This window comes from Macrotis lagotis, chromosome 3 (assembly GCF_037893015.1).
Source record: "Macrotis lagotis isolate mMagLag1 chromosome 3, bilby.v1.9.chrom.fasta, whole genome shotgun sequence".
Lineage (NCBI taxonomy): Eukaryota > Metazoa > Chordata > Mammalia > Peramelemorphia > Peramelidae > Macrotis > Macrotis lagotis.
This window is the reverse complement of record NC_133660.1, coordinates 175,801,583-175,828,869: the sequence shown is the minus strand read 5'-3', so window position 1 is coordinate 175,828,869 and position 27,287 is coordinate 175,801,583. Positions and strand designations below refer to the sequence as shown.

At 32.9% G+C, this 27,287-nt stretch overlaps 1 protein-coding gene across 7 annotated transcripts in view; it reads right to left on the bottom strand.

Annotated features, from left to right (window-relative positions):
• The window catches only part of PDS5A (PDS5 cohesin associated factor A), a 152,710-nt gene that overhangs the window by 59,781 nt on the left and 65,642 nt on the right, over positions 1 to 27,287 (bottom strand). For all 7 annotated transcript variants that reach the window (XR_012477050.1, XM_074229595.1, XM_074229597.1 and 4 more), the window contains 6 exons: positions 23,597 to 23,723; positions 21,682 to 21,762; positions 19,527 to 19,667; positions 9,555 to 9,670; positions 5,399 to 5,493; positions 4,317 to 4,462 (listed from right to left, as the gene is read on the bottom strand). Coding sequence is in view for 6 of the 7 variants with exons in the window: in XM_074229595.1 (XP_074085696.1) it covers positions 4,317 to 4,462; positions 5,399 to 5,493; positions 9,555 to 9,670; positions 19,527 to 19,667; positions 21,682 to 21,762; positions 23,597 to 23,723 (706 nt within the window). In the remaining variant the exon portion in view is untranslated. The remainder of the gene's footprint in view (positions 1 to 4,316; positions 4,463 to 5,398; positions 5,494 to 9,554; positions 9,671 to 19,526; positions 19,668 to 21,681; positions 21,763 to 23,596; positions 23,724 to 27,287) is intronic.

Genomic DNA, 27,287 nt, shown 5'->3' with positions numbered 1-27,287 from the left:
TTTTAAATAAGTCTCATTAGATTTGTTTAACAGCAATGAACTAAAATTATAAAAGGAAATATTCAATGGAATGAATACAGGCTGAAATACACTTTTAAAAGTTTTGTAGTTTGAGTTTGGAATTGATTTGGAAGACCTGGAAAGAGAAATAATAAAGGTTTGTAGGAAAAATATGAAAGGTACGAGATGATTGAGCTTGTGAATCATAATAAAATGAAAGATATTAAATCCTGTTAACAGGATATGAACAAGTATAACTGTGCTTAAGTAGAAAAACTGAGTGTGAAAATTTTGTCAACTGATTTGAAATCAATATAAAAAAACAGAGCAAGGACTCAACTGATAATCTATGTATTTCTTCTGATATTGTGGAATCAAGATTTGAATTAAATTAAAATGTGCTCTTAAGTGTGATCACTGGGGTAAATTAAAAGCTAACCATGGTATTGGCTGGAAATAATAGCTAGAATAAGTAGCATTTGTGTAAAATATAACGCCTCAGTATTAAAATTATGAATTGAGACTTCTTGTAAATACCAGATGAACTTGAATTCATTTTGGTCACATTTTAAGTGAAATGTGTCTCTGCTAATTTAGTGTTTAAGATAAGTAAGAATTAATTACACTACTTGGCTGTAAGACAAATTGGGAAAATGCAAGGATGTGAAATTCATTAATTGGGTGACTTTAAGCAAGTTACCTCAGATTTTTTCATGAGATTGTACTTTTTTATATGATTGTAAATTGTCTAACATAGGGCCTAGCAAAGGGCAAACAAACAATATAAATGTTAACTGCTAACATTAGTTTTTTAAGCAGGTGCAATTATCATACTTGATAGTTTTTAAGGGTTTTAAATGTGAACAGTCAAAATGCTAATGGTGAAGAGAAATCTGATTTTCTGAGTAAGGCAATTTAGAAATACATTCAACTGGATTGGAGTCCCCTTATCAATAATGGGCTTTTTTCAATTTTCAAATATAAAAAATTTCTTGTTATGTTGTGCAAATTGTTAAATTTTTGTATGTTATGTTAAAAGCAACTTTTTATAATTTGGATTAAGTATGAACTGAAAGAAACCAAGATGATGGAAAAATTATTTTGAACAGTTATATACTGTTTTATCAGCCCTGCTAATCTTATATTACAGTATTTTGTATCTGTCATTTAGAGTACTGGATATTTCCACCTTTGTGGAAGCTACATCTAGAACTATTTAACTATCACTTGGTTAAGTATAAGTTATTCAAAGATATTTTTATAATGCTGAAACCTAAAATTGTTAATTAATTGCTGGGGGGAAATTGGTAATTAATTACTGTGTGGGAAAAGTAGGGGCGAGATTTCAAAGAGCACAGTCCACACCAGGGAGATGGGTGGTCAACAAGTTCAGGCCCTTTTCTAAGGACTCTGTTGAATGCCCTTATTTTGTAAACTTATCAGGTTCCTGGAAATCATGTGTGCACAAGTGCACTGGGAAATAAACTAGGTTTGGGTTAGGAAATTCCTAAACCATGAACTTGGCTTGCTGAAGATTTATAAGGTTATATATAATATAGAAATGATTTCTAATAACTGGATTTTACACCAAGACAAATTTAAACTTGAGAAGAATGTTAAAGTGAAATCTCTTAAATATGTCTGATTCCTGATAAACTTTTTATTGCTCATTGAAACTCAATGAGAGGAAAATTAATAGGATTTACCCCTAAGCTTTGATTGATGAAATTTGCTATTTAAGGTAAAAGTTCTTGGCAGTGTAACTGATTTCATTTTGAGGTTTGAATTCAGGTATAAATTCTCTGATGGATTAGAGAAATGTCACAGATACTCAGAGGGAATGTGGTCCTAAATGTGGAGACCCGTATCTGGGAGAAAGCTGAGAAGATAACCTTGACACAAGACTAAGATAGGATCCTTCTGGCTCAGTTTCCCCGTTCTGTATTGAACAGGAATTCCCACATGGATATAACTGAATTTGACTATGAGGTGGAATTGTTGCTGTATGATGAGTTGTCAACTGTGACTCTTACCTGAAGTCAGAGCTTAGGATGTATTATCTTAATCCACCAATTTGACCCAAAATTTCCCAACTATTTGAGATAGGTAGTATTATTATACTATTATATTAAATACTTGAATATCCCACTACAGGGAGTTTTTTGGGCAAGACGCTGTTTATCAATTGCATATAACAAGAACTCAATAAAAAATTTGCTGAAAATGACAAATCAAACAGGATTATGATAAATTGTGTTTACTATATCAAAATGTTATTACTGGGAGGGTTTTCATATTCTCCTACATTCTTGTGGAAAATTTCTTTTAAAAAATTCATGGAATGCAATTTGGTCATAAAATGATCAAAATTTGCCATTAAATATATACTAAAAAAAAAAAAAGATTGTCCAAAATGCAGCCCAGTGTGATTTTTGTGTGGGCCCATGTTTTTACTAACTGCTTTAGTAAACAGAGCTGAGCTAATTGCAGAGCTCTCACTAAAATGGCAAATCAAAATAAATCATCTATTATTACAATAAAAACTTTGAAAAGTGTGGTTGGACAGCCTGGTACTAAGAGAAAGAAGTGATTAATGGTTCATTTACTATATAAAGTCATTCCTGATCCCAGCAGGTACTAATGACACTCCCCCAAAAATTGCCTTCAAATTATCAAGTTTGTATAGCCTATTTACCTATGAGCATGTGTCCTCAAATAGGGAAAAAGAAATCTCCTTAGGTACAGGAACAATTTCAGTTTTATCTTTAAATCTCCAGCACTTCGCACATTGTCTAGCATGCAGTAAGTATTTAATAAATGCTTCCTGATCATGTAGTTCTGCTTACATATTAATAGAAATAGGTGACATTTACAGTGTTTTTAAATCACTTTACACATTTTCCTCATTTGAAGTGACAGGAACTTTTTTTGAGATAGGTAGTATTATTCCCACTTTTATAAATGAAAAAAACGAGGCTGGGGCAGCTAGGTGGCGCAGTGTATGATAGAGCAACGGCCCTGGAGTCAGGAGTACCCGAGTTCAAATCCAGCCTCAGACACTTAATAATTACCTAGCTGTGTGGCCTTGGGCAAAGCCACTTAACCCCATTGCCTTGTAAAAACCTAAAAACACCAAAAAAAAAAAATAATAATAAGGCTCAAAGATATCCAAAGATTTTCCTATGGTCACATCTACTAAGGGTGAGAAAAAGGATCCAAAGACAGGGCTTTCCTGAGTCCAGGTCTCTATTCACTATACTATGCTATTTCTCTATAGATGAAGGAACTGAGATCAATAAATAATAAGTATATAACATGCTAGAATACAAAGCTTGTATTAACTGGGAAACTAGATATTATTTTAAGTATCTGTAAAATTAAAAGAAGCAAGCTAAAATATTTTCCAACCATGAAGACACAATTAACTGTATTCTCCTAAATCATAAAAAATAGTTCATACACTTGAGAAAAATCAACTAAATAAATGAGCAAAAGCTAACCACTAGGTGGAGTATCATATAATTTAAAATAAAAGAAGAAGTATAACAGGATATGCAACTGAACAAGTTTTTTTGTTGTTCTTCAGATGTTCAGTCACATCTGATTCTCTTGAGACCCAACCTTTGGGTTTTTTTCTTGGCAAAGATATTGGAATGTTAAGCAATTTTCTATTCCAGTTCATTTTATAGATGAGGAATGAAGGTGAACAAGGTTAAGTGACTTACTCAGGGTCACACAATAAGTGTCTAAACAAACGAACAATTTAACTTTCTCCACTAAATCAAGAACTTAGCAACTGGAAAGAACGCGTTTGAACATTTTCTTTTAGCTTTTTTTTGTAAGGCAAACAGGGTTAAGTGGCTTGCTCAAGGCCACACAGCTAGGTAATTATTAAATTATTAAGTGTCTGAGACTGGATTTGAACCCAGGTACTCCTGACTCCAAGGCCGGTGCTTTATCCACTATGCCACTGAGCCGCCCCTGAATATTTTCTTTATAAAAATGAAATCCAGAGTCTTCATTATTAATCTATAATTTCACTAAATGGTAGATAGGGAAAGCATTAATAATTTTCCATTTTTATAAAAGAGAGGAAACCAAATAAAACTTCATAATACCTCAAACTATTATTTAAAAATAATCAAAAATAGCTCTAAAGGAAATTGTATACTCATTAGAATTTCAGACATTTAAAATTCAACTTGATTAAATATAAAATATAATTTTTAAAAAATTATTTTTATTTTTAAAAATTCTTTTTTGTTCCATATTCTCTTCAAGTACCATACAAATAATAAAATTTCAAAAAATTATACCCGTTTGTCCAATGTTCTTTCCCTCACGAAGCCAAGTAACTGATCATTGACTAAAGAAAGGTCTCTTTTGCCAGCTGTTATTATGGTAACAATGACGTCATGACGAATAGCTTCTTCTGGATCATGAGACCTAACCTTCAAGTATTCTGTTACAAGAGAAGGAAAAAATGTTGAATGAGAAAATAGATAGGCATTTTTAAAAAATGAAAAACATAGCTTAAATTATTAAATAAATCCTGAAAAAATATTAAGCTTTATTTCTTTCAGAAAACATACAAGTGAAAATACATTTTTTTTTTGGGGGGAACATAAAATTTGGTATGATGGCTACTTGAGTATAAAACTAAACCAAATTACTATTATAAAATACCCATATTATCAGTAACCAAATAAAGAAAATATTTTTTACAGAACCTTTCTTAATTTTAAGTGATAAAAATAGTACAACATAAAATTTCATTAATAAACATAGAATTTCTCTTACCTAGAAATGAAACTATGAATTAAAGGTATAATGTCTTTTAAAAAACCTCGTAACTTACTATATATTAGTTAACATTAAAAATATTTCAATGTCTTTATTACTCAATTAAAAAATACACAATTCTGCTCTAGATTATTTTTTAAAAAAGAAACTCTCCAATGTACGTAAAACTAACAGATACAAATGTCTGTGTCTAATTTGAATAGAGGTAAATTAGAAACTTTTGGCAAATAGCCACAAGCTAGTGATAAACATTTCAAATGAATAAAGGGATAAAAATAATTGAGTTCAGATGCCTTACTGTCCAACTACCACAGTACCAAACTGCATCAATTGATCTGCATAAGCCAATGGAAAAAGAAAATTTGTATCAATATCTCCCAAAACATAAAATTATTAAAACCATATTCAAATAATTAAAACAAAATTATCCACTGGAATTTGAATTTTATTGTATAACGTTAGATTTGTGTAAAATTCAATAGCTTCCTGAAAATCAATAAGATTCATCTATAACTTATTAAAAATTCTTACATAATCCTCAAATGTACAAGAACATTTTACCCCAATTTCCCTCATTTTAAATCCCCTATCTTACCTGTAAGGTCCTTTGCTAAATCTGGGTGATTCATTAAACAATGACTGGCAAATTTCACACTTTCTAACCTCACTGGAACATGAATGTCATTAAATCTACAAGGAGGAAATGTAAAAGATTAATTCTGAGTAGATAGGTTTTCCCCCGACAAAAGAAAATAAAGAAATGTTTCATAAACTACTTAATGACTAGAGAGTTTGCTGATTGTAAGTGAAGTTTCACTAAGATATAAACTTTAAAATGAATGTTTACTATTTTTAAAAAGCATTTATTTGCATATGAAAATAAATAGATAGATAGCTATAAATTATTTTTTAAAAATTAAGAAGTTTTATCAATACATTTTGCTTTTATACTAAAACAATTTTCTGATATACTCTTTGACTGTTATCATCCTTCTATTCAAAAAATAGTCAAACAAAAGCAAGTAACACATATGTTAGCATTTGATACTGGTGGTTCCTTATATCTCTACCCTAAGGAGGCACATTTTATCATCTGTGCTTCTGAGAACCCGAACTGTTCATTACATAAAGTCAGAGTTAAGATACACGCCTTTCTGTGCTTTGTATTTTCATTTATATTATTGTACTAATTTGGGGGTAACTAATCGACTGGTTCTGCTTATTTCACTCCTTAGGACTCTTTTAAAAGAATTGACTTTAAACCCTTTTAAAAATATTAAATACTACTAGATTACTTTTGCTACTTTTGGAATTTCTTGAAGAAATAACACTGGATAAAGTTTAAAATGACATTGTATGTTTTTCTCAATATCATGCTTCATTAAAGTCACTTTAAGAACTAAAATTTGAAATGGTAAACCACAAATCCAGAGGTCTAAAGATAAATCATGTCATTTACCTACCAAAGAGGTGATAAGATTTAGTATCTATAATAAAACATGAATAGTTGGACATGGCTACGGAAGGAATTTGTATTGTAAAACTGTGTATTTATTGTACGGATTTTTTAAAAAAAGCACTACTGGGGGAGTCGTGAGAATGACATAATGAATGCTTTTAAAATAAATGTAAACAAATTAAAAGAAATATAAATTAAAATAAATAAAAGCCATGTACAAAGAGATAGAGAAATAGATTTTAATTTCATTTATGTGCTTTGGGTAAAATGGGTCATGCTATTTTAGAGTGTTAGTCCTAAACAGCAAGCCCTATTTTTATTTGACGTGCTTAATATGTATTTAAAAATTACAAAAATTTCTGATGACCTAACCCGTGAATTAGATTGCAAGACTTCTGTTTGAACTTTCTGCTTTTTCAGTTAACTCTCTAATTGTTATCAAAGTGATCTTCCCTCAAGTGTAGGACTATCTTGACCATGTCACTCCCAAATTAAATAAATTTCTACCCAAGGTTAGCTAAGTGGCACTACTCCTGGAGACAGGAGGACATGATTTCAAAGCTGGTCTCAGACACTTACTAGCTTAGGCAACCTGTTTAATCCTGATTGCCTCACATCCAGAGCCATCTCTGGTTGTTCCGATTCATATCTGGCCCCTTGACCCAGATAGCTCTTGAGAACAAAGTGAGGCTGGTGCCGTTGCACAGCCCACCCCCATCCCCTGACTCAAATTCAATTCACTTGCTTGACCTGACATCTTTGTCAGGTCTTTTTTGAGATTGAAGGACAAAAATTATTATTATCATTAGCAACCTAATACTTCAAGGATTAAATGTAAAATCCACTATTAGGGTTTTAAAGCCCACAATAACCCAGACAGTTCCTCCTTTTCTAATCTTGTGTCACTTTATTATTCTCTTTTATGCATTCCATTTTATAGTGACAGTATCCTTGCAGTTCCTCAGCCAAGATACTCTCTCTTTCAAATCACTGTATTTTCACTGGTTGTCTACCATGCTTAGAAAGCTCTCCCTCCTTGTGTGGCTCTTGGATTCCCCAAAATCTCAGTAAAAATTTCACATCCTTTAAAGAAGCTTATCCTTCCATGCCTCCCTTTTTACAAAGCCTTCCTTCTGAAAGCAACTCCATTTTATTCTGTTTTGTGTGTGTGTGTGTGTGTGTGTGTGTGTGTGTGTGTGTGTGTGTGTATGTATTCTGTTCATTCATGATTATCTGCATGTTTTATTTCTTATTAGAATGAGTTCCTTGAGGTCAAGGGATGGGTTGTGCCTTCCTTTGTATCCTCAGTGCTCAGCAAGCACTTAATAAACATTTGTGGAAGGACTGATTGACTAAATATAAATCTATCCTTTCTAATTTTAAATTATTATTAAATGATTTGTATTCCTTCACATCAGGATTTACACTAAGGTTTTAAAAATGACAAATTAAAACTTCTGAAACATAATGTAATCACAGACATTTTCAAATGCAATTATTTTTTATTTGACAAAACAATATGTTAGAGATTTACTTGGCCACAGATATAAAATCATTATTCTGGCAGCAAGAAAACTGTCACTTTTTTGATTTAACATAATTTAATAAAAGCAATAAAGTATTTAAGAATCTTTTATAGTCCATCATAATAAATCCTTAAAAATTTATTAAACAATATTTCATAAAATGAAGTAAAAACTTATATAAGTACACTGAAATTAAAAAGAAACGGTAGAGGTATATCTTTGCTTTTACCCAACTGAAGACAAAACATGGCTAGTAAGGAATTAGAAGAAGATATAGAATACCTTATTCAGGATGTACAAAAGACATGGTTGCTGAGTGCTGTATCTTTTCTTGGTATTTGGAAATAAGTAATTGGGATTAATTAGCATGACAGAAAGGTTATTTTTAATTAATTGTTATTATTATTTTCTTTTAGGTTTTTGCAAGGCAAATGGGGTTAAGTGGCTTGCCCAAGGCCACACAGCTAGGTAATTATTAAGTGTCTGAGACTGGATTTGAACCCAGGCATTCCTGACTCCAGGGCTGGTGCTTTATCCACTGCGCCACCTAGCCGCCTCTAATTAATTATTATAGTAAACATAATTCCCTCCCCCCCTCACAAAGATAGAGAAACCTCAAGGAAAAATAAAGTGAGAGGGAAAAAAAAAGTGTACTTCAATTTGTGTTCAGTTACCATTAGCTCTGTCTCTGGATGGATCATTCTTTATCATAAGTTCATCAGAGAAGGTACTTCAATATTTTTCTCCCACCCCTATTTATTCTATTCTCTCTTCATTTCACCCTGTCCCTCCTTAAAAGTGTGTTGTATCTGACTACCCTCTTATGCAATCTTCCCTCTCTTCAATCACCCACATCCCCACTTACCTCCCCCATCCTCTTTCTCCTATCTCTTTCTGGAAAGGAAACATGGTTAAGTGATTTGCCCAAGTTCACATAGCTAGGTAATTATAAAGTATGTCAGGCCAAATTTGAACTCAGATCCTCCTGACTCCAGGGATATGGTCTATCCACTGCACCACCAAACTACCCCTAGAAAGGTTATTCTTGAGAAATGTCAGCCTAACCTAAGATACAGCTGACACATAGTAAGGTAGAACAGTAATTATTCAAGATTAAAATTCAAGTAACAAAAGTCTTCATTTTTCCATGAAGTTCTGAAGTCAAGGAAGCATTTAAATGGAAGAATACGACATCATTTAATATCTTTCTTTTCCTAGCTTCATTAAAATACAAATTGCAAAAAAAAAAGCAACCAAAAAACACCTATCAAGATGTAATAAAAACCACATCATATATGAAAATCTGATTATGCAGAAAAGTTCTAGTAATAGGATCACAGAATGACAGATCTGGAAACAGAATGGCAACAAGAGGCCACCTAGTCCAAGTCCTTCATTTTTATAGCTAAGGAAACTGAAATCCATGGTTAACTAAGTGTCAGAGGCAAGATGGGAAAGCAAATTCAGCATTTAATAATTAACTATCCCATAGGGCATAATCAGTCATATCATTAAATCCAAAACAGTGTCATCAGACACCATCATTCGTACATGAAGAAGTACTTATGCTGCCATCTCTTACTTAGATAAATTACTTCAAACAATGACCATTATAGATTCAATTTCAGAAAATGGTTTAAAACCTAAATAAGGAATTGTGAATATTCTCACATATTGCTGACTACTGATGCCTTACTGTAATTGAGGGTAAGTTAGGCAACTCTTCAAAATATGAAATTCAGAATTCATGAAATTTCTTCTCTTACCTTCCAAGAAAGCACTGCCAAAGAGGTCGATTCTGTGTGGCCAAATCAGAATCTTTAGAACCAAACAATTTGGCTAATAATCGAACCACAGCCAAACGCTCTTCTCCATCATTGCTCTAAAAAAGAAAAAGAATAAATGAATTATATAACGTATCCACTAAGCAGTAATTTCATATTCCTGCTTGTTACAGGGAAAAATAACAAAAATTTTTGCTTTTTTCCCTACTACTGGCATTGGGGAAAGAACATCTGACTACTGACTACCTTCTCTATCCTTGCTTTTCACATATATAAAATCAGGCCTTACTTTTTTAACTCTAGGATTCTCAAATCTCTGATATACTTTTGGTTCTTGAAGGACGAGTTTTTCTCACTTGAGAATTATTCAGTCCCTTGTCATTTCCCTCCTATTGACCTTGGAAGTGTTGGAAGAAAGAGAGAGGAATCAGTTTGTTTATTTAAAGCCCCAAAGAGGCAGTGCAGCCAAGTCTTTGTCAAGTTATGTCAAGTTGCTTAATCTTTCAATGATCTAAACAACTCTCTACAACTTTAAGTTATACAAAGGGTGTTGACCTGCATTTGTAGTTTCCTCACCAGGGAGTTCCCTAAATCAACAAAAATCAAAGGTGCAATCTCTCTACTACTAGTCCCATCAAAGAACAAGACAGTGAAAAAATTCTGAAATTGGTCAATTCTATCATTTAATAGTAACCTTTGTTAAAAACATGAGAGAGAAAACTGAAACTGATTCATGATGCCTTCTGATGCCATTTCTTGTCCAAGTTCTACTATAAAGAGCTTTACCTAACATTTTAAGATTTTTTTTAGTGCTGTTTCTTACTATTACATATATATCAATACAGAACATAGGCTGTCAATAAGTTATCCATTGCTCTTGTGACCCTGATAATAGTCTGAGAAATTCTGCTGGCAAAATGTTTTAACTGAATTAAGCCTATAATGTGTCCTTGCAATTTTAATTCTTCTGGAAACCCTAATTATATTAATATCAAATAATATCACTTAGGACTTCATGAAGTTATATTATAGGTCAGTTTCAAGGAAAATGTTCAATTTTATTGTCAGAGAAACCAAAACACATTGAATTCTTATATGTGTATGTTTGTTTATACATTGACTATCTAAAGAGCCTATTATAAGGGAAAAATGATCCAGGAAAATTAATTTTGTCAGCACACAGTGTAGTAATTCATAATGCAAAAGGTTTAAAATAGTTAAAGAGTGGAAAAAATTAGCTGAAGGAAGCTATTTATTGTCTTCTTGTGCTAACTCTATTGGGGGAGGGGAAGAAGAAGAGGGCCAACTTAGGATTTCAAAATATAGTAAATGTGCAATGAGAAAGGTCCTTATAACAATGCAAATAGGCAAATACTGAATAACTTCTGGTCTTACAAAGATGTCTGCAGGACTGAGGGTTGAAGAGTCAGTATGTATCAGAATCAGAATTTAAAACCAAGCTGTCTTGAAAGGGTACCTTGTTCTCTCCATTATTGAACCAAAGGTGCCTTTATAAAAGTCAGTCAATTTAGACAAAAAGATAACTGTGCTCCAGTGGCAGTGCTATACTTTACCTACAGCACTGCAGTTAGGCTCAGATACTAGAAGGAATTCGAAAGTAAAAATGCCTTGATTCTCTAAGAAAAACTAGCTCAGTACCAGAAGTGTTTATTCAGTGACTAAATGTAATGATCACATTCATATTTCAATGCACCTTGGAAGTAACATTGGAATCTAGTTACTTGTATGATGAAGAAGATCAGCAGTACTCAATGTACTCATCATAATAAGGACAAGATAAAAAGAACCATTGAGTCATAAATTAACTTTCATGTTAAGATATATTTTTACCTATAGTTTGTTACTTTCAAAAAACTTCACCACTTCTATTCCTAGTAAGGCAACTGTGCTAACAACAGTTTCTGCCCTGAAGGAACTTACATTCACTGGAGTGATAAAGCTTTTAGAGGACTCAGAAATTCTGCTGTTGAGGAAAGCGGAGGTTTCTGAGGAGGAGATGGGGGTGGATACATGATGAGGGGAACCACACAAAGGCGCAGAAAGATGCGATGTCAGAGCTGGAGGACAGCGACTCTTTAGGTATAGATGAATGCAGACTACCAAGAGGGATGTGGGATGCACCAGTGAGAGGAAGTATAGGGCTTAAGCGCTTCATTGACCCACTAGTCCATTCATTCAGTACAAGCAATAACAGGGGGTTGCTGAGGATCCCTGAGCAAAGGAGTAATATGGTTGGTGTTTTGCTTTCTGAAGAGGATTTTGATCCCAGTGGGGAAGATGAACAGCAGAAAGGAAAAGTTAGAAATGGAAAATAAGGAACCTGATTCTGTGGTGGAGGGATACTATGGTCAATGACCAAATCTGCCTGTGGAGTAAAGGTAGTGAAAGGTTACAGAGAGTGAGGTGTCCAAACTGAAGCATAAAGAACCCAGACAGCTGTAAGATCAGAGGCAGAAGGCAAAGACTAAGGTCCAGGAATACAGGGAAGGACATGATGAGTATCAACAAGGGAGATTGAAAAAGTATCAGTAAGATAGGTGGGTCACTGAAGAATAAGTAGCAGGGAGGTCAAAGAGCATAGATATGAAGAAGGATAAAACAAGAAAAGACTATCAAAAGTAGCATGAACAAAATAGAATAATCTTTATATGAGAACAGTTTCCTAAAATAAAACCAGATTGCAAAGGGTGAAGAAGGAAGTGGAAGAGAAAGAAGAAACACAACAAGGACAAAACCCTAGTTTTCTCATGTTACAGGACATTTAATACTGAATATTATTTATGGCCTACTTCAGAAATAGCAATAGCTAGAACTTATATAGCATTTACAAGCAAGTTATTATACTAAACACTTTATAACTATTATCTGATTTGGTCCTCACAACAACCCTGGGAGGTGGGTATTCTTATACTCATTTTACAGATGAGGAAGTTGAGGCAAACAGAAATTAAATGATTTGCCCAGGTGAAGTCAGCTAGTAAATATCTGAGTTGGAAACTGAACTCAAGACTTCCTGACTCCAGGCCAAGGCTCTATGCACTATGGTGTCACCTGGCTGTGGATGAAGAGGCAGTGTGGTTTAGAAGAATGAAGAAAAATAGTTTGAGTCAAAGATCTGAGTTCAAATCCTACCTACTGTATGATCTTAGGTAAATATCCAAGACCCTAGGTTTCCTCATTTGTAAATTAAAGTGGTTTAAACTAGATAAACCTTCAAAGATTCCTTCCAACTCAAGATCTATGAACCTATAAAGATGAATGAGCAAATAAATTTAATATTTTAAAAATATTTTAACCATCAAAATAAATTTCTAATCGAACATAAAATAAGCAATAAAACAGTCTAGGACACCTATAACATTTAACAGAATATAAAGAATAAAGAATATAAAGAAATTAAAGAAGCAAAAAATGAAATTATGTGTCCCTTTCTGTTTATATAAAATCTTGCTGAATTTGATTTTGTATTTTTAAATATATTTTCTGATCTTAAATTACATCATTTCATACAGGTCTTTCCATTCTCCAACTGATAAGTGATTAAGAGATATATTAAAATAGATCTCAGAAGAATGGAATACTATTAACAGTTATATGAAACAATATTCCAAAAATAACTAATATTAAGAGAAATTCAAATCACAACAACTCAGAGATTTTTACCTTGCACTCAGCAAATTGGTAAAGATGTCAAGAGATGGGGAACAGTCACTATTGGAGGGGTTGTAGAAAAAGTTCACACTAATGCATTGTTGGTGAATCTAGAATTTGGTCCAATCATTCTGGAAAGGACATCTGAAATAATGCAAAAAAAAGTGCTTATAATATTTTTTCTTTGATCTGGAAGCTCTGGATTTTGGCTATCATGTTGCTGGGACTTTTCATTTTGGAGTTTCTTTCAGGAAGTGATTGGTATAGTCTTTCCCACTCTGCTAGTAACAGATTTGGACAGTTTTCTCCAGATTCTAAAATTTTCTCTCTGTGATTTGTTTTCCGGGTCAGCTGTTTTTGCTATGAGATGCCTTACATTTTTCTTTTTTCTTTCTTTTCCATTCTTTTGACTTTGATTTAATATCTCTTCTCTCATGGAGTCATTGGCTTCTAATGCATCCACTACAGTTTTCATAGTTCATTGCTTGAATAAGATATTAAACTTCTTAAGCCAAGCTGTTAACTTCTCTTATTCTTTCTTGCATGGCTCTTATTTCTTTCCAATTTTTTCTTCATGGGCTTTCATTTCATTTATAAAACATTCTTAAAATATTTATGAAAAACTCTTGCTTCATTTCTTCCAGAAATCCTAATTGAATTTATGATTTCATTTCATCTATAAAAACATTCTTAAAAAAGTTATAAAAAACTCAATTCATTTCTTCCAGAAATTCTAACTGAATTTATGCTAGAGCTGTGTTTATTTGAGGTACTTCTTGAAGATGTTTTGGAGTCATTCTCTTCTTCTACATTTGTGCTTTGTGTTCTTTTTTTAATTTGTTCATTCTTCCAAGTGACTTCCTGATTTTGTTCTTGATTTTAAGAATTGAGTTCTAAGTACTGTTGCTGCTTTCTCAGAGTATTTGTTATTTAGTTATATTCTGTTATGCCCAACTCTTCATGATCACTTTTGGAGTTTTCTTGGCAAAAAAACAATAGATTGGTTTGCCATTTCCTTTTCCAGTTCATTTTACACACGAGAAAACTGAGACAAACAGGATAAAGTGATTTGCCAAGAGTCATAAAGCTAATAAGTGTCAAGAGGTTGGATTTGAACTCAGGTCTTCCTAAAAAGGCCTAGCACCCTATCTATTGTCCCACTTATCTGCCACTTCTTAGGACACTTAGTCCTGTATCATTCATTCCAGGCTCCAAGGGACAGTTCCAGCTAGAGACCTGCAACGTTCAGGGATATCAAAGTGGTCTAACTAATGGCCCCTGGTCAGAGTTCCAGGTGAGTTCTCTACCTGAATTTGTCTCAGCAAAAGAATACTAGAATACTCAGCCCTTGTGAGTCAGGTAGAAAGCCCTGAAGCTTGAAAATTATAGAACAACAGGTTCCAGTTTGATCTAGGATTTCCATCCTGATTATTCTTCTGCAAGCTAGGCCAGATGCTCAAGCCAAGACACCTGGCTCTGCTCCTTGGGGAGTAAGCCACACTTATGCTGCTGCTTTTGAACTTCCTCCCTTCAGCCCAGAGACCCATTACAAAAGAACACCATCTAAGGGCATAAATTCTCCTTTTCAATCTATCCTGTGCTTGTTTCATCTGTATTTGCTTTTAATTTTACACCAATGGTTTTGAAGACTAGAAGGCTATCTCCCTTCATTCCTATCTTTTTTCCATTTCGATTTACGAAATGAATATTGATGCTATTTTATTGAATTCTGTAAATTTCCTTTTGGAAACAATTGTTGTAAATATCAAATCTGTAGATTAAACTTTGGAAGACTTATTTTTATTTATCTACTTATTTATAGCAAGGAGTTAAGTGACTGGCCCAAGATCACACAGCCAGGCAATTATTAAGTGTCTCAGGCTACATTTGAACTCAGGTCCTCCTGATTCCAGGGCCGGTGCTCTATCCACTGTGTCACTTTGCTGCCCTGATAGCTATTTTTATTATGTTGACTTTGTCCAATCATTAGCACCGAGGATCCCTCCAACTATTTAATGTAATGTTTCCTGAAAGTATACTTTGTAACTGAATTTATTCGAGGACTTTAGCAGGACTAAATCTCCAAATGCTTTTTTGCATTTTGTATTTACTTTGATTGAAATTTCCCTTTCTCTTATCTTGGATATTAGTAATACTGTTGGGTTTTGTAGATTTATTTTGTAGGCTGGAACTTTGCTCTAGCTATGATTCCCTAAGATATTATAAATAAAGTGTCATGTCATACATAAAAAAGGATGGAGAAAGGAAAACATTGATGAAACATTTAAACTATATGTGCCAGTCCCATGCTATGCATTTTATAAAGTATTTCCTGTGATCCTCACCACAACCCTGGGGGGTTGAGACTTCTAATGTCCTTAATTTACAGGAGAGGAAACTGAGAAAGACAGGAGTGATGTGATTTGGACAAGTTCATTCCATTAATTTGAATTCAGAATTTCCTATGTCCAAATCAAGTTACATTCCTCCTGAACCACCCAGATGCCTCTGGGGAATACAGGCCTTTTAAAAAATGCCTATATCTTCTTTCTTATTTCCATTACCAGCTTTCCTTTTGCACCTGATGAAGACAGTATGTGTCCGAATTTTACAACTGTTTTTAATATGAAAGCTGCTTGGGTATCTCTATTGTAGATGAATGTTTTTGATTTGGGAAATCTTTTTTTATGATATTTGTTTTAAAACCTATTATATGGGGTGGCTAGGTGGCGCAGTGGATAGAGCACCGGCCCTGGAGTCAGGAGTACCTGGGTTCAAATCCGGTCTCGGACACTTAATAATTACCTAGCCGTGTGGCCTTGGGCAAGCCACTTAACCCCACTGCCTTGAAAAATCTAAAAAATAAATAAATACATAAAATGAAATAAAACAAGTTATATTTATGTATTTCTTTTAAAGCATAAGTGACTACACTTTTTCAAAGACTATCTGCTTAATTGAAATAACTGGGTGATTTTGCATGTCTCCATTTTTATTATAATTATTCTTATTTACTTAATGTTGAACATTAAGGACATTAAGCTTCTGCTCAATAAATGTGAGGCACAGGCTCCTAAATAATCTGAAATAAAAAAAGAGAAAAAAAACCACCTGTGTCTGTGATGCTTATGCTTTACAGCTAATTTTAGGTAATGTGATAAAATTTTTAGTGCTCATTTTATTAAATACAAATTATTTTATTATAAAATACTAATTATTTAAATTCATTAAATACTAATTATTATTAAACACAAATTATTTTAGGTTTTTTATTTTGCAAGGCAAATGGGGTTAAGTGGCTTGCCCAAGGCCACACGGCTAGGTAATTATTAAGTGTCCGAGACCGGATTTGAACCCAGGTACTCCTGACTCCAGGGCCGGTGCTCTATCCACTGCGCCACCTAGCTGCTCCGACACAAATTATTTTAAAGTAGGAATTATCAAAAATACTTATATTGGATATTTTTAAAATAGATCAATGGAATGGCCTAGAAAATCAAGAACTCAAAAAATATGCACAAAATTGTATGTCATAAAATGTAAGACTAATCCTTTGAAGTCGTTTTTAATTTTAAAAAATCCCAATGATAAAACTGAAAAGAGTGCTAATGAAGATTAAATTTAAACCTCTGAAGCTTATCCCTCAATAAATTCCAAGTACATAAAAGATGTTAAAGAATTTATTACTCCAAATTAGAGATATTGAAAGCTTCTTTCTTTCACAATATATTGGGGTGGAGAGAGGTTGGGTGGGGGAATGGGGGTAAAATTCCTTACCAGATATAGAACAGAATATATGATAAAATAAAAGACAATTTCAATTATATGGAAAATTTTTAAAACCCAGAAATGAGATAAATCTGGGAAATTAAAGACCTTGTCATCAAATTGCTCTGATAAAAAGTACATCTATATGCAAGTGACACAAATATACATCAAAATCCATTCTCTGACCAAGATGGACTTTTCCAATTCTTTTGAGCACTGTGATGCTTTGATACTGCCTAGTTCTTTTTCTAATTGCAACACAATGGCTTTCTACAAGGACACTATAAAAATTCCTCTTACATGCCTTAGAATTACAAAGATCCTTATTTGTACTATAAAGTTGTGATGTAGACCTGGAGTCAGGAAGACCCGAATTCAAATCTAGCCTCAAGAAACTTAGTAGCTTTGTGTCTCTAGGCATCTCACTTAACTTTTTCTGCCTCAGTTCCCTCAATTCCAAATTGGGAAAAATAATACCATTTCCCTTCCAAGGATGTTACACAGTTGAGATATATATATATATGTAAAAAGCACTTTGCCCAGTGCCTGGTCCATAAGAAACACTGTATTCTGTCTCATCGCACAGCCACTGAACTAGTAAAGATACTAAAAATGAAAAAAAAAATCATTCTTTGAGGGTATATAGTAAGACAGAAATGGAAATTTCCTGCTGGGGAAGTGCTGGAATTGGTTGAGCCATTCTGGAAACACTTTGAAATTATAAAAGTAAAGATGTAATAATTGTTCAGACTCTTTATTTTACCAAGGAGATTATGAACAATTAAGACCCTATATAAAAAATGTTCAAAGAGCAAAACAAATGTGTGCCTGACAACAGGCAAATGGATAGAGTATGACGTGAATGTAAGGGTTAATCATTGTAATCAAAGGAATAAAAAACAAACATTTAGGAACATTGTATGGACAATTATGACGATCACCACTCATTTATAGCATTTACTATGTGACAGGCATCATGCTAAGCTCTCAACATTTATGATACAAACATTTGATCCACAGAACAACCTGGGGAAGTAGGTACATTTCAGAGATGATGAAACAGAGCACAATGCCTTACCAAGGCCAATAATAATAATGTTAATGATAATAATGGTAATAAATGGTAATGATAATGTCTGAGGACATTTTAAACTCAGGTCTTCCTCAGGCTTCTACTCTACCCAAGGCAGTTTAAGGACAATCTCTTTTTTACATGACTTCTAGGGAATGTACTTTGCAAAGGATTTGATGGGTAAAGGATTTGGTGGGAAGTATTTCTCGTCACACAGCAGTTCTTGAAAAAAGGCACGCTCAATTCACATGTCTGTTGTGTCAAAATATAAGACAATAATGAATTACTTTAAAAAGTGAGCCTTTATAGTCTCTGAAGAATATGAACTTTTTGAGAACTGAAGTACTGTCTACTCTGTCTTTCTTTGAACCTAATTCTTCTTGGATGACTCCTTCTAACCCTGGACTTTCAAAGGCAATGACAATGCAGATTCCAGTAAAGTAGAGAGGCTTTACATATGGTGCCAGTGACAAAGTCTGCTGCTTGAGGACAAGCTTGGAGAAGTACAGAGAAAATATATATAGAGAGAGGGGTGTGCTGTTTATTTACAATAGACATGAAAGTAAAATATTTTTGGACCATAATGGTGCTACCATTGAAGAAAAGTCAAACTTGGCTACTGGTACATGTCTGTAAAGTAATTATGGGCTCAGGATATTTGAAATCTCTTACTCCTAATGTTTGAGAGAAAATAACTTAACCTGACTTCTCTTTATAATTTAAATCTGTAAAACGGAGGTGATACTGACAATTACAAAACATTTTACAAAAGTTTCTGCAATACAGCAACAATGTGACGAAGGTAGTGGTATTATAATCCTCATTATACAGATAAAGGAAATTGAAGCACAGAGAGTTTAAGTGACTTGGTCTAAATTATGCAACCCAAGTCCTATGATTACACAGTATTTGCCATACTCACATAACAGGAATATCCTGACACTTGAATATGTCTCTAAAAGGCTTATAAGAAATATAAAAACAATATATACCTATATTGTTTTTATAAGATATGTTATTTTCTAGAGGGCTAGAGCAGAGGTAAAGATATATTCCAAAATCAAATATATGGAATACTAGTACCAGGGAATATTCTAATTTTGATGAGACCTGTTGAATAGACTCCTATAAGAAATGTATCTCCACCAAAGAATATAGATTAAATAGCATTACATCTACAATGTATTTTTTATATTTGCCATTGTTTTCTAACATTTGGCATAAAGAAATTATTATTAAATATAGAATATAACTATGTTTTTAAAAATGTGATTAGTTAATATCTTAATCAAGAATAGAACTGGTAAAAAAATCTGTTGACATTCATTTTACAATATATTTAACTTTTATCCTATTTCATAATTATAACAGAAAAAGTTCTTGTGTAAACATCTTTTTATTTTAATTAACATAAAAGATTTAAGAAAAGTATAGAGTCCTACCTTTAGTTTGAATTCAAGTTGTGGCATAACAGAAAGCAATAAATGAGGATCTATGGCAAAAAGTTCTTGTATCAGATCAAATACGTGTTCAGATAAATCACTTACTGAAGACCTTCCCAACACCAGGACTTGATTGAAAAACTGCAAGAAAGTTTTAAAATTTTAACCAATCTTAACACAATTTAGAAAGTTGTTCTCTTAAAATAATGCAGCATAGATAATGGACCTGAGAATTAATCAAAGAAAGGTGACATTACAACATTTAATGCAATTCTTGCTTTGTAAGTTTATAAACATTTAAAACATTCCACCCTGTAAACAAAACACTATAATTTTGTTTTTAAATTCCCAACAAACAGAATATATATCTTATATATCACTCTGTTAAAAGATGGGGAAAATCATTCTTGGAAGACATGTTCAACTAATCTGGAAAACAATTCTGAATTATACAGAAAAAAAGTAGAGAATCTGTTCATACCAAGGAGATTGATATCCAGGATTCATGTGTTTACAAATTTCATAAGTAGTCTTATTATAGTAATAAAAAACTGGATGGAAATTATTTGTTTAGTGACTGGGGGACAGCTGAAGAATTCATAGCATATGACTATAGTAAAATATTATCGTATGACAAGGAACTTGAAATATGAAAATTTCACAAAAAATGTATAAGATATACAAAATAATGCAGGCTGAAGAAAGGTGAGGCAAAGTAACAAAACATCCAAGGACTGAATCAATCTAGACAAAGTCAAAATAAACAACAAAATTCTAGTCAAAAAAATTGTTTCATTCCAATGTTAGTACAATTCTAAAAAAATTAAAGGATTCATTTGTCATTTCTATTAATAAATGATAGTCTAGATGTTATTGGAGAAGTTACTTTGTTAAAAGTTTGCTTTGTTTTTGTTATGAAGTATCTGTTCTATGCAGTTTTCAGATGAAGAAATTAAAGCCATCTGTAGTCATATTACAAAATGCTCCTAAAATCATTGATTAGAGAAAATGCAAATTAACCACCCATCTATCATATTGGCCAATATGTTAAAAAAAAAATAAAATGATCAATGTAGAAGGGGATGTAGAAAAACTGGGACATTAATGCATTTGTAAATGGAGTTGTGAAAAGATCCAGTCATTCTGGAGAGCAATTTGGGACTATGCCCAAAGGGCAGCAAAATTGTGCATGCTTTTTGATAAAGCAGCATATCACATCTAGGTCAGTATCCCCCAGAAATCATTAAAAAGAGTAAAAATCCCACATGCACAAAAAACATTTGTAGCAGCTCTTTTCATAGTGGCAAAGAATTGGAAATGAGGGGATGCCCACCAATTTGGTTGGTTGAACAAATATTGATTGAATGGTTGAACAAATTGTAGTATATGAATGTGAAAGTAAAGCCTGTAATGAAATGAATCGATGCTGAGTGAAGTGTGCAGAACAAGGAGAATACATATTAACAGCAGCAACACTATGTGATATTGAACCATGAAAGACTTAGCTCTTCTCAGCAGTTCAGTGATTAAGGGCAATTTTAAAAGACTTGTGATGGAAAATACTATCCAATTCAAAAAACTAACTAGGGAGGCAAAATGCAGACCAAAGCAGACTACTTTAATTTTTTAAACTTTTTTATGCTTTATGTCAATTTTCCTTCTCATGTTTAAAAATTTTATTCTGATTCTTCTTTCACAACAGAATTATACATGTATAACCTATATCAGATTACTCATTGTCAAGTGGGGGTGGAATGAGAGGAAAATGTGCAACTCAAAATTTTACAAAAAAAAAATGAATGATGAAACTATCTACAAGTAGTTGGAATAAATTATTTTTAAGAATGAAATGAAATAATTTTTTTTTAAAAAAAAGAAGTACTGGGGTAGCTAGGTGGTGTAGTGGATAGAGCACCCACCCTGCTGGTCAGGAGGACCCGAATTCAAATTTGCCCTCAGAAACTTAATGACCTAAGCTGTGTGTGTGTGACCTTGGGCAAGTCACTTAACCCCACTACCTTGCAAAAAAACAAAAAAAAGAAGTATCTCTTCTACACCAGAGCCAAATTTTTAATTGGTTTTGAGATAGCCAGAAAGGACTAACCCAAAAAGTTCAAGTTTATAAATTATAGATTAAAAGTTGAAACATACATACATTAGCAATGGATGCCTCAATGATCTGAACTGTTCTTTTCAGTAAGACTTTTGCAAGGTCAAATGCTTGTTTATTTAAATTCTGAAACAAAGAATGAAAAGGATTCACATTACAAAAAAAAGTATGCAACCATGAGAAAATTCCATTATTTCCATTCACCAGAATAGTAAGTACACATTTGAGTACAAATATATGCTCATAATCAAGTAAATGAATGTTTTATAAAATTAACTTTCTGCTCTCTACTTTGACTCAAATGGTCAAATAAAACTAAATAAAGAAATCTGATAAACCAATCCATGGATGCAATTTGAACCAAATATAAATCTTTTATTATGCTGAAAACCAAATTCTTTGAACTATTAATAAATTGAACCGATTTCCTACATCTAATAAACTAGAATTCTAAAATATTTTTTATCCGAACTGACATTTCATTCATTTTTACTAATCATACCCTAAAAATCATATGCTATGTTGGGACTAATTGCTCTTCCATTCTTAGTCTACTTTAACTGCTCATCTTATCCATTTATTTCGATTTTTCTCCCTCTTTGAATCTGATTCAGTTTCCTGGCTTCTTTTTCAAAATGTTGCTAGCTTTTTAGAGTATAAATCAATATTTCTAAAATGTTACATTTAGTTGAAAATAGGTTGAACTAGGAACTTAATGCATTTAGGCCTCAGTTTCCTCCTCTATAAAATGAATGAAGTTGTATAATATGAACTCTAACGTCAACTTTAGCTTTCTATGAGATGTTTTACAACAGCCTTAAAAGTATGACTCTAATCTGGAATCTACAAAGAAGAGAGTATGACCACTGAAACAAATATAAAACCCAACTATATCTATGCCTGAAACAAGTATCTGTACCTCAAAGTAGCTCTTAAGATGTACCAAAGTTGGTTCCTCCTAACATAAACCACTATCCATAATTTGTTGAGATTCTTAGCATTGCATAGATCAAGGACAATCCATTTCCCACAATGCTCAGACATCGTTCAACATTTATCACTAGTTTGGAGATCTGACTATCCAAATATGACATCTCCAATTGGTCAATGCTTCAGGAAAATGAAATAAAAAGTTGTTCTTCAAATAAAGGTAGAGTATGCCTGGAATTGGCTCAAAAATCAGAAGCTAAATTTAAAATCATCTTATATTTAGAAAAGAAAAGAAACCAAGAGCTAGCCTTTAAACACAGCACATACCTTTGAGAGAGTTAAGGAATGAGTTATGTAGTTAACACAAAATCAAATGATTCTCTACTCCTAGCAAAACCCAAGAAAAGGAAATGAAACTTTGGGAGAGAAAGGTAGCCAGCTGATTTTTGAATCCCTGATTATTGCTGCAGGGTTGTCAGGTCTGATATAATAAAATTTTCAATATTACAAGGAGCCAGGATAACTGTATAAAATTGAATGAGGAAGAAAAAAAAAGATACAAGGGTTTTAAAGTCTTAATAGCCTACTACTAGCCACTATATATATCCCATATACATACATATATATACATATACACATATACATACATATACATATATGTGTGTGTGTATATATATTCATATCCCCTCCTGGCATACAGTAAGTATACTAGATGAAATAAACCTATTAGCAAAAGGAAACAGTATGTCCCATGTCTTGGAATACAAGGAAAAACCCCCCAACCCTTTTAAGATTTAAAATCAATATTTCTTCTGCAGAAAGAATTGGGATACTATAGAGAATTCTTAACTTAGAAAAAAAAGTATTTACAAACAGTACTTGTTGATTTAGAATTAAGTGGTTAAGATATACCAAGTTAATCTTATAATATCAATAGTTAGACAGTAATGATACTTAATTTTTTTTGTTGATGGGAGAAAAATTAAGGAAACAGGAAATTCCATCATTAATATCTCTATAATAAGCTGACCTTATGGGCAGGAATGAGGTTAATAAGAATAGAATCCAATAATTCTTGGGTTACTCCATCACCTTCCATGATGATAGAACTCATCAAATCCAACATGTGCATTTGTACCTTCTTGTTGTGACTATTGCTAAAAAGAATAAAGGATAAAGCATATTAAAAAATTTTAATGCAGATATTACAGCTCTAAGTAAAATTTAAATTCAGAATGTAAGGGCTATACTATCAAATTTTAATTTACTGCTTTCTATAATCCAGTAAGACCAAGTTGTTCTGAGTTCAACTGTTCTATTTATTTTCTCAACCAACAAACTATTATTGCCAAAGAAGCAGTAACTTATGAAAGAGGAGCTCTAATTTAGTTTTCCCCAATCCATATTCAGGTTGAAAGCAGAGTTTAATTAAAAGGAATTTAATTAAAATCTTCCTGCCGGCCCCAGCAGTCCCTAAAGTATGAACTAGTAAAGCAAAGAATATAAAGCCAGTGATAGACAGCTTTGCTTAGATTGGGAATGAGATCTAAGATCAATTTATCCATGACACAAAATGAGATGACAGGGAAATACTGGTAAGGCAGCAAGCAAGATGAGAAAAGTTAATTTACTAATTCTTTCCATTGTATTCTTTTATTCTTATAATTGAAATATTGAAAATTTCCAGAAAAGTAGACTATCCATAATGTACATCATGGAAACAATGTAAAGACTAACAAATTGCTTTCTGGTGGGGGGAGTGATATGGGGGAAATTGCAAAAAAACAAAAATAAATAAAAATCTTTAAAGATATATAAAAAAAGAGCAAAGCAGATTTTAATCATATACCACTGGGGGGGGGGGGGGAGAGATAGACTATCCAGATTCAAATCTGCACAAAAGCACATCATATCAAATAGAAATGAGTTATTAATGCATTAATAATTGCATTATTGGAGCAGCTAAGCTTTGGCACAGTGGATAGAGTCAGGAGGACCTGAGTTCAATAATTACATTAACATTGAAAATTCAAAGTTTAATCCTATACAGAAAAAACTTCTTCCCTATTCTTTATCAATTAAACTAGACTTTTAATATGACACAACATTGCACATGGGAAAAGTAATAGATGTGGAAGCAGTTCAGTTAATTATAGATGAGATGGGAGTAAGAAAACCCCTCAAAGTCTCTGTATGTTTTTATATATAACATTATAATCTTAAATTTTTGTTTAAATTTAAGACCTTCAAATAGTTTTAAGCCAAGAAAAAAGTAGAATTCAGGCATTTTTATTTCTGTTTACTAATTAAGTCTGAGGCAAGAAATAAAGCATTTTTGCTAAAAGAAAATAAATCTTATCATGAAAGAGATTTCAAGGGAATTTGAAAGAGGAGATCATAATGACTTGAAGTACCAAATCTTAACATTAAGAAAACTGAATATAGAAGTCATGTAATTATTATATATCTAAAATACCTTTCTCAATTATTAACTTACATCTATTAGCTAATATCTCCTCACAGAAGGTGGAGGCAGAGTAAAAAATATTTAGCTAAGATTATTCACAATTTATTTACCCAGTTTAGGAATTGTCAATGCCCCCAAAGTCACAAAACACATGAGTCATTATGTCATTCCAATGTCTCTTCCTTTCACACCTCTAGTCAAATTACTATTTGGAGAAGGCAAAGTGTTTGGAGAGAAAGAAAGAAAAGCTGTCACACTTTAAACTTATTAGTTGCCACAAAAGTGGGATCAGGATGATTAGTAGCACTTTCTCTGACAATTATTTTTTTTTAGTTTTTTTTGCAAGGCAAATGGGGTTAAGTGGCTTGCCCAACGCCACACAGCTAGGTAATTATTAAGTGTTTGAGACAGGATTTGAACCCAGGTACTCCTGACTCCAGGGCCAGTGCTTTATCCACTGCGCCACCTAGCCGCCCCTCTGACAATTTTTAAAAGATCCCTCAACTTATTTGCTCAATTCCATTCATATCCCTCAAATAAGAAAAAACTGCCTATTGTTTTATAACTGGTAGATAATCTAGGCCTTTCTACTCACTATATTTTGACCACATTACTTCATTGACCTTTTTGTACTGCTATCAAAAACTTGAAAAAGAAAAAAAATGTGAAATATAAATTTCTACGTGTAATCATATTAAGTATGAGATCTTATGGAGGAAAAGCTATAAATTACTACTACCACCTTTTCGTGTTGTGTATGAATCTCTTAGTTCCACTTTCTCGTGAGGGCATAAGAATAAAAAATTGACAAGATGGAAAAACAAATTGATATTTAATATTTAACAAAAATCTGAATTTATTGACTACCCTGGATTTTAGTGACAGACTTTACCAATCTCGGCAGCTTAAAGTTCAGAATATTACAGAATAAGGAATAGAGGGTATGGGGATGAATCAAGGGGGTTATCCAGGGAGATGTGCATTCTGCCTGTAAAGTTATTTTTAATAATTTACTTGGGTTGGGAGCCAAACTACATAAAATCTGCCTCAACAATCTAGTCAGACTTACTGTTTTCCACTCAAGTCAATACTACAGAATTAATAACTTAATTGGAATTCTGACTGAGAGGAAGGAAAGTAAGCTAATTTGGGGAAGAAGGAGTATGTAATTTAGAACTGGAGAGAGGAACTCTGGACTACATGAGAACATTGGACACCAAGAAAGGGAGGTAATAAAAAGAGAATTTCTAATTCTGCTTAAACCATAGGCAGAGTGCAACTAAAAATCTTTCTCTCTAAACCCCAGATTCCCCTAGTCATTCAGTGTTTCCTCAACTTAAAAACTGTTTCTTCAAGCTTATTTATCTTCCTATTAAGTCCATACCTCGCCCCTCCAATACTTTCAACATTATAAATGAAATTCATGGAAACTGAGAAAAATCTAGAACGTCATTCATAAATAGTCAGAATCTACTATACAAGATGATTCATACACCATAATAAAAACTCTTAATTTGTTTTACCCCCTATTATATTCAGCTATACTGTAATCTCTTTCGGGAAAGAAAGACTTACTTCTCTAATCTTCCCACAGTAATTAGTGTAGCCCTGATTCCCGAACATACATAGATCTATTTCCATTATTAGCATTTTGATGAAGGTCCTCTCCCTTTTAAATATTTTGCTGGAACATAATTATTACTATTACTATTATTATTATTATTACTATTACTATTATTATTATTACTATTATTATTATTATTATTGTTGTTGTTGTTGTTGTTGTTGTTGTGCCTTGCCCAAGGCCACACGGCTAGGTAATTATTAAGTGTCTGAGGCCTGATTTGAACTCAGGTACTCCTGACTCTAGAGCTGGTGCTCTATCCACTGTGCCACCTAGCTGCCCCTGCATAATTTTATCTCTCCAAAAATCTTGATAATAATGCTATGTCATACCCATCAAATGGAGAGAGACTGAACAAGCTGAGGCATATGAATATGATGAGCAAACAGATTCCACAAAAACCTAGACTCACATGAACTGAAGCTGAATGAAGTGAGCATAAACCCGAGAGAATACTGTATAAAGTGACAGCAACACTGTGTGATGATCAATTGTGACAGACTGCTCTTCTGAGCAATATAATGATTCAAGACTATTTGAAAAGACTTGTGATTGAAAATGCTGTTCATACCCAGAGAAAAGACTATGAAGTCAGAATGTGGATTGAAGCAGACTATTTCACTTTTTAAA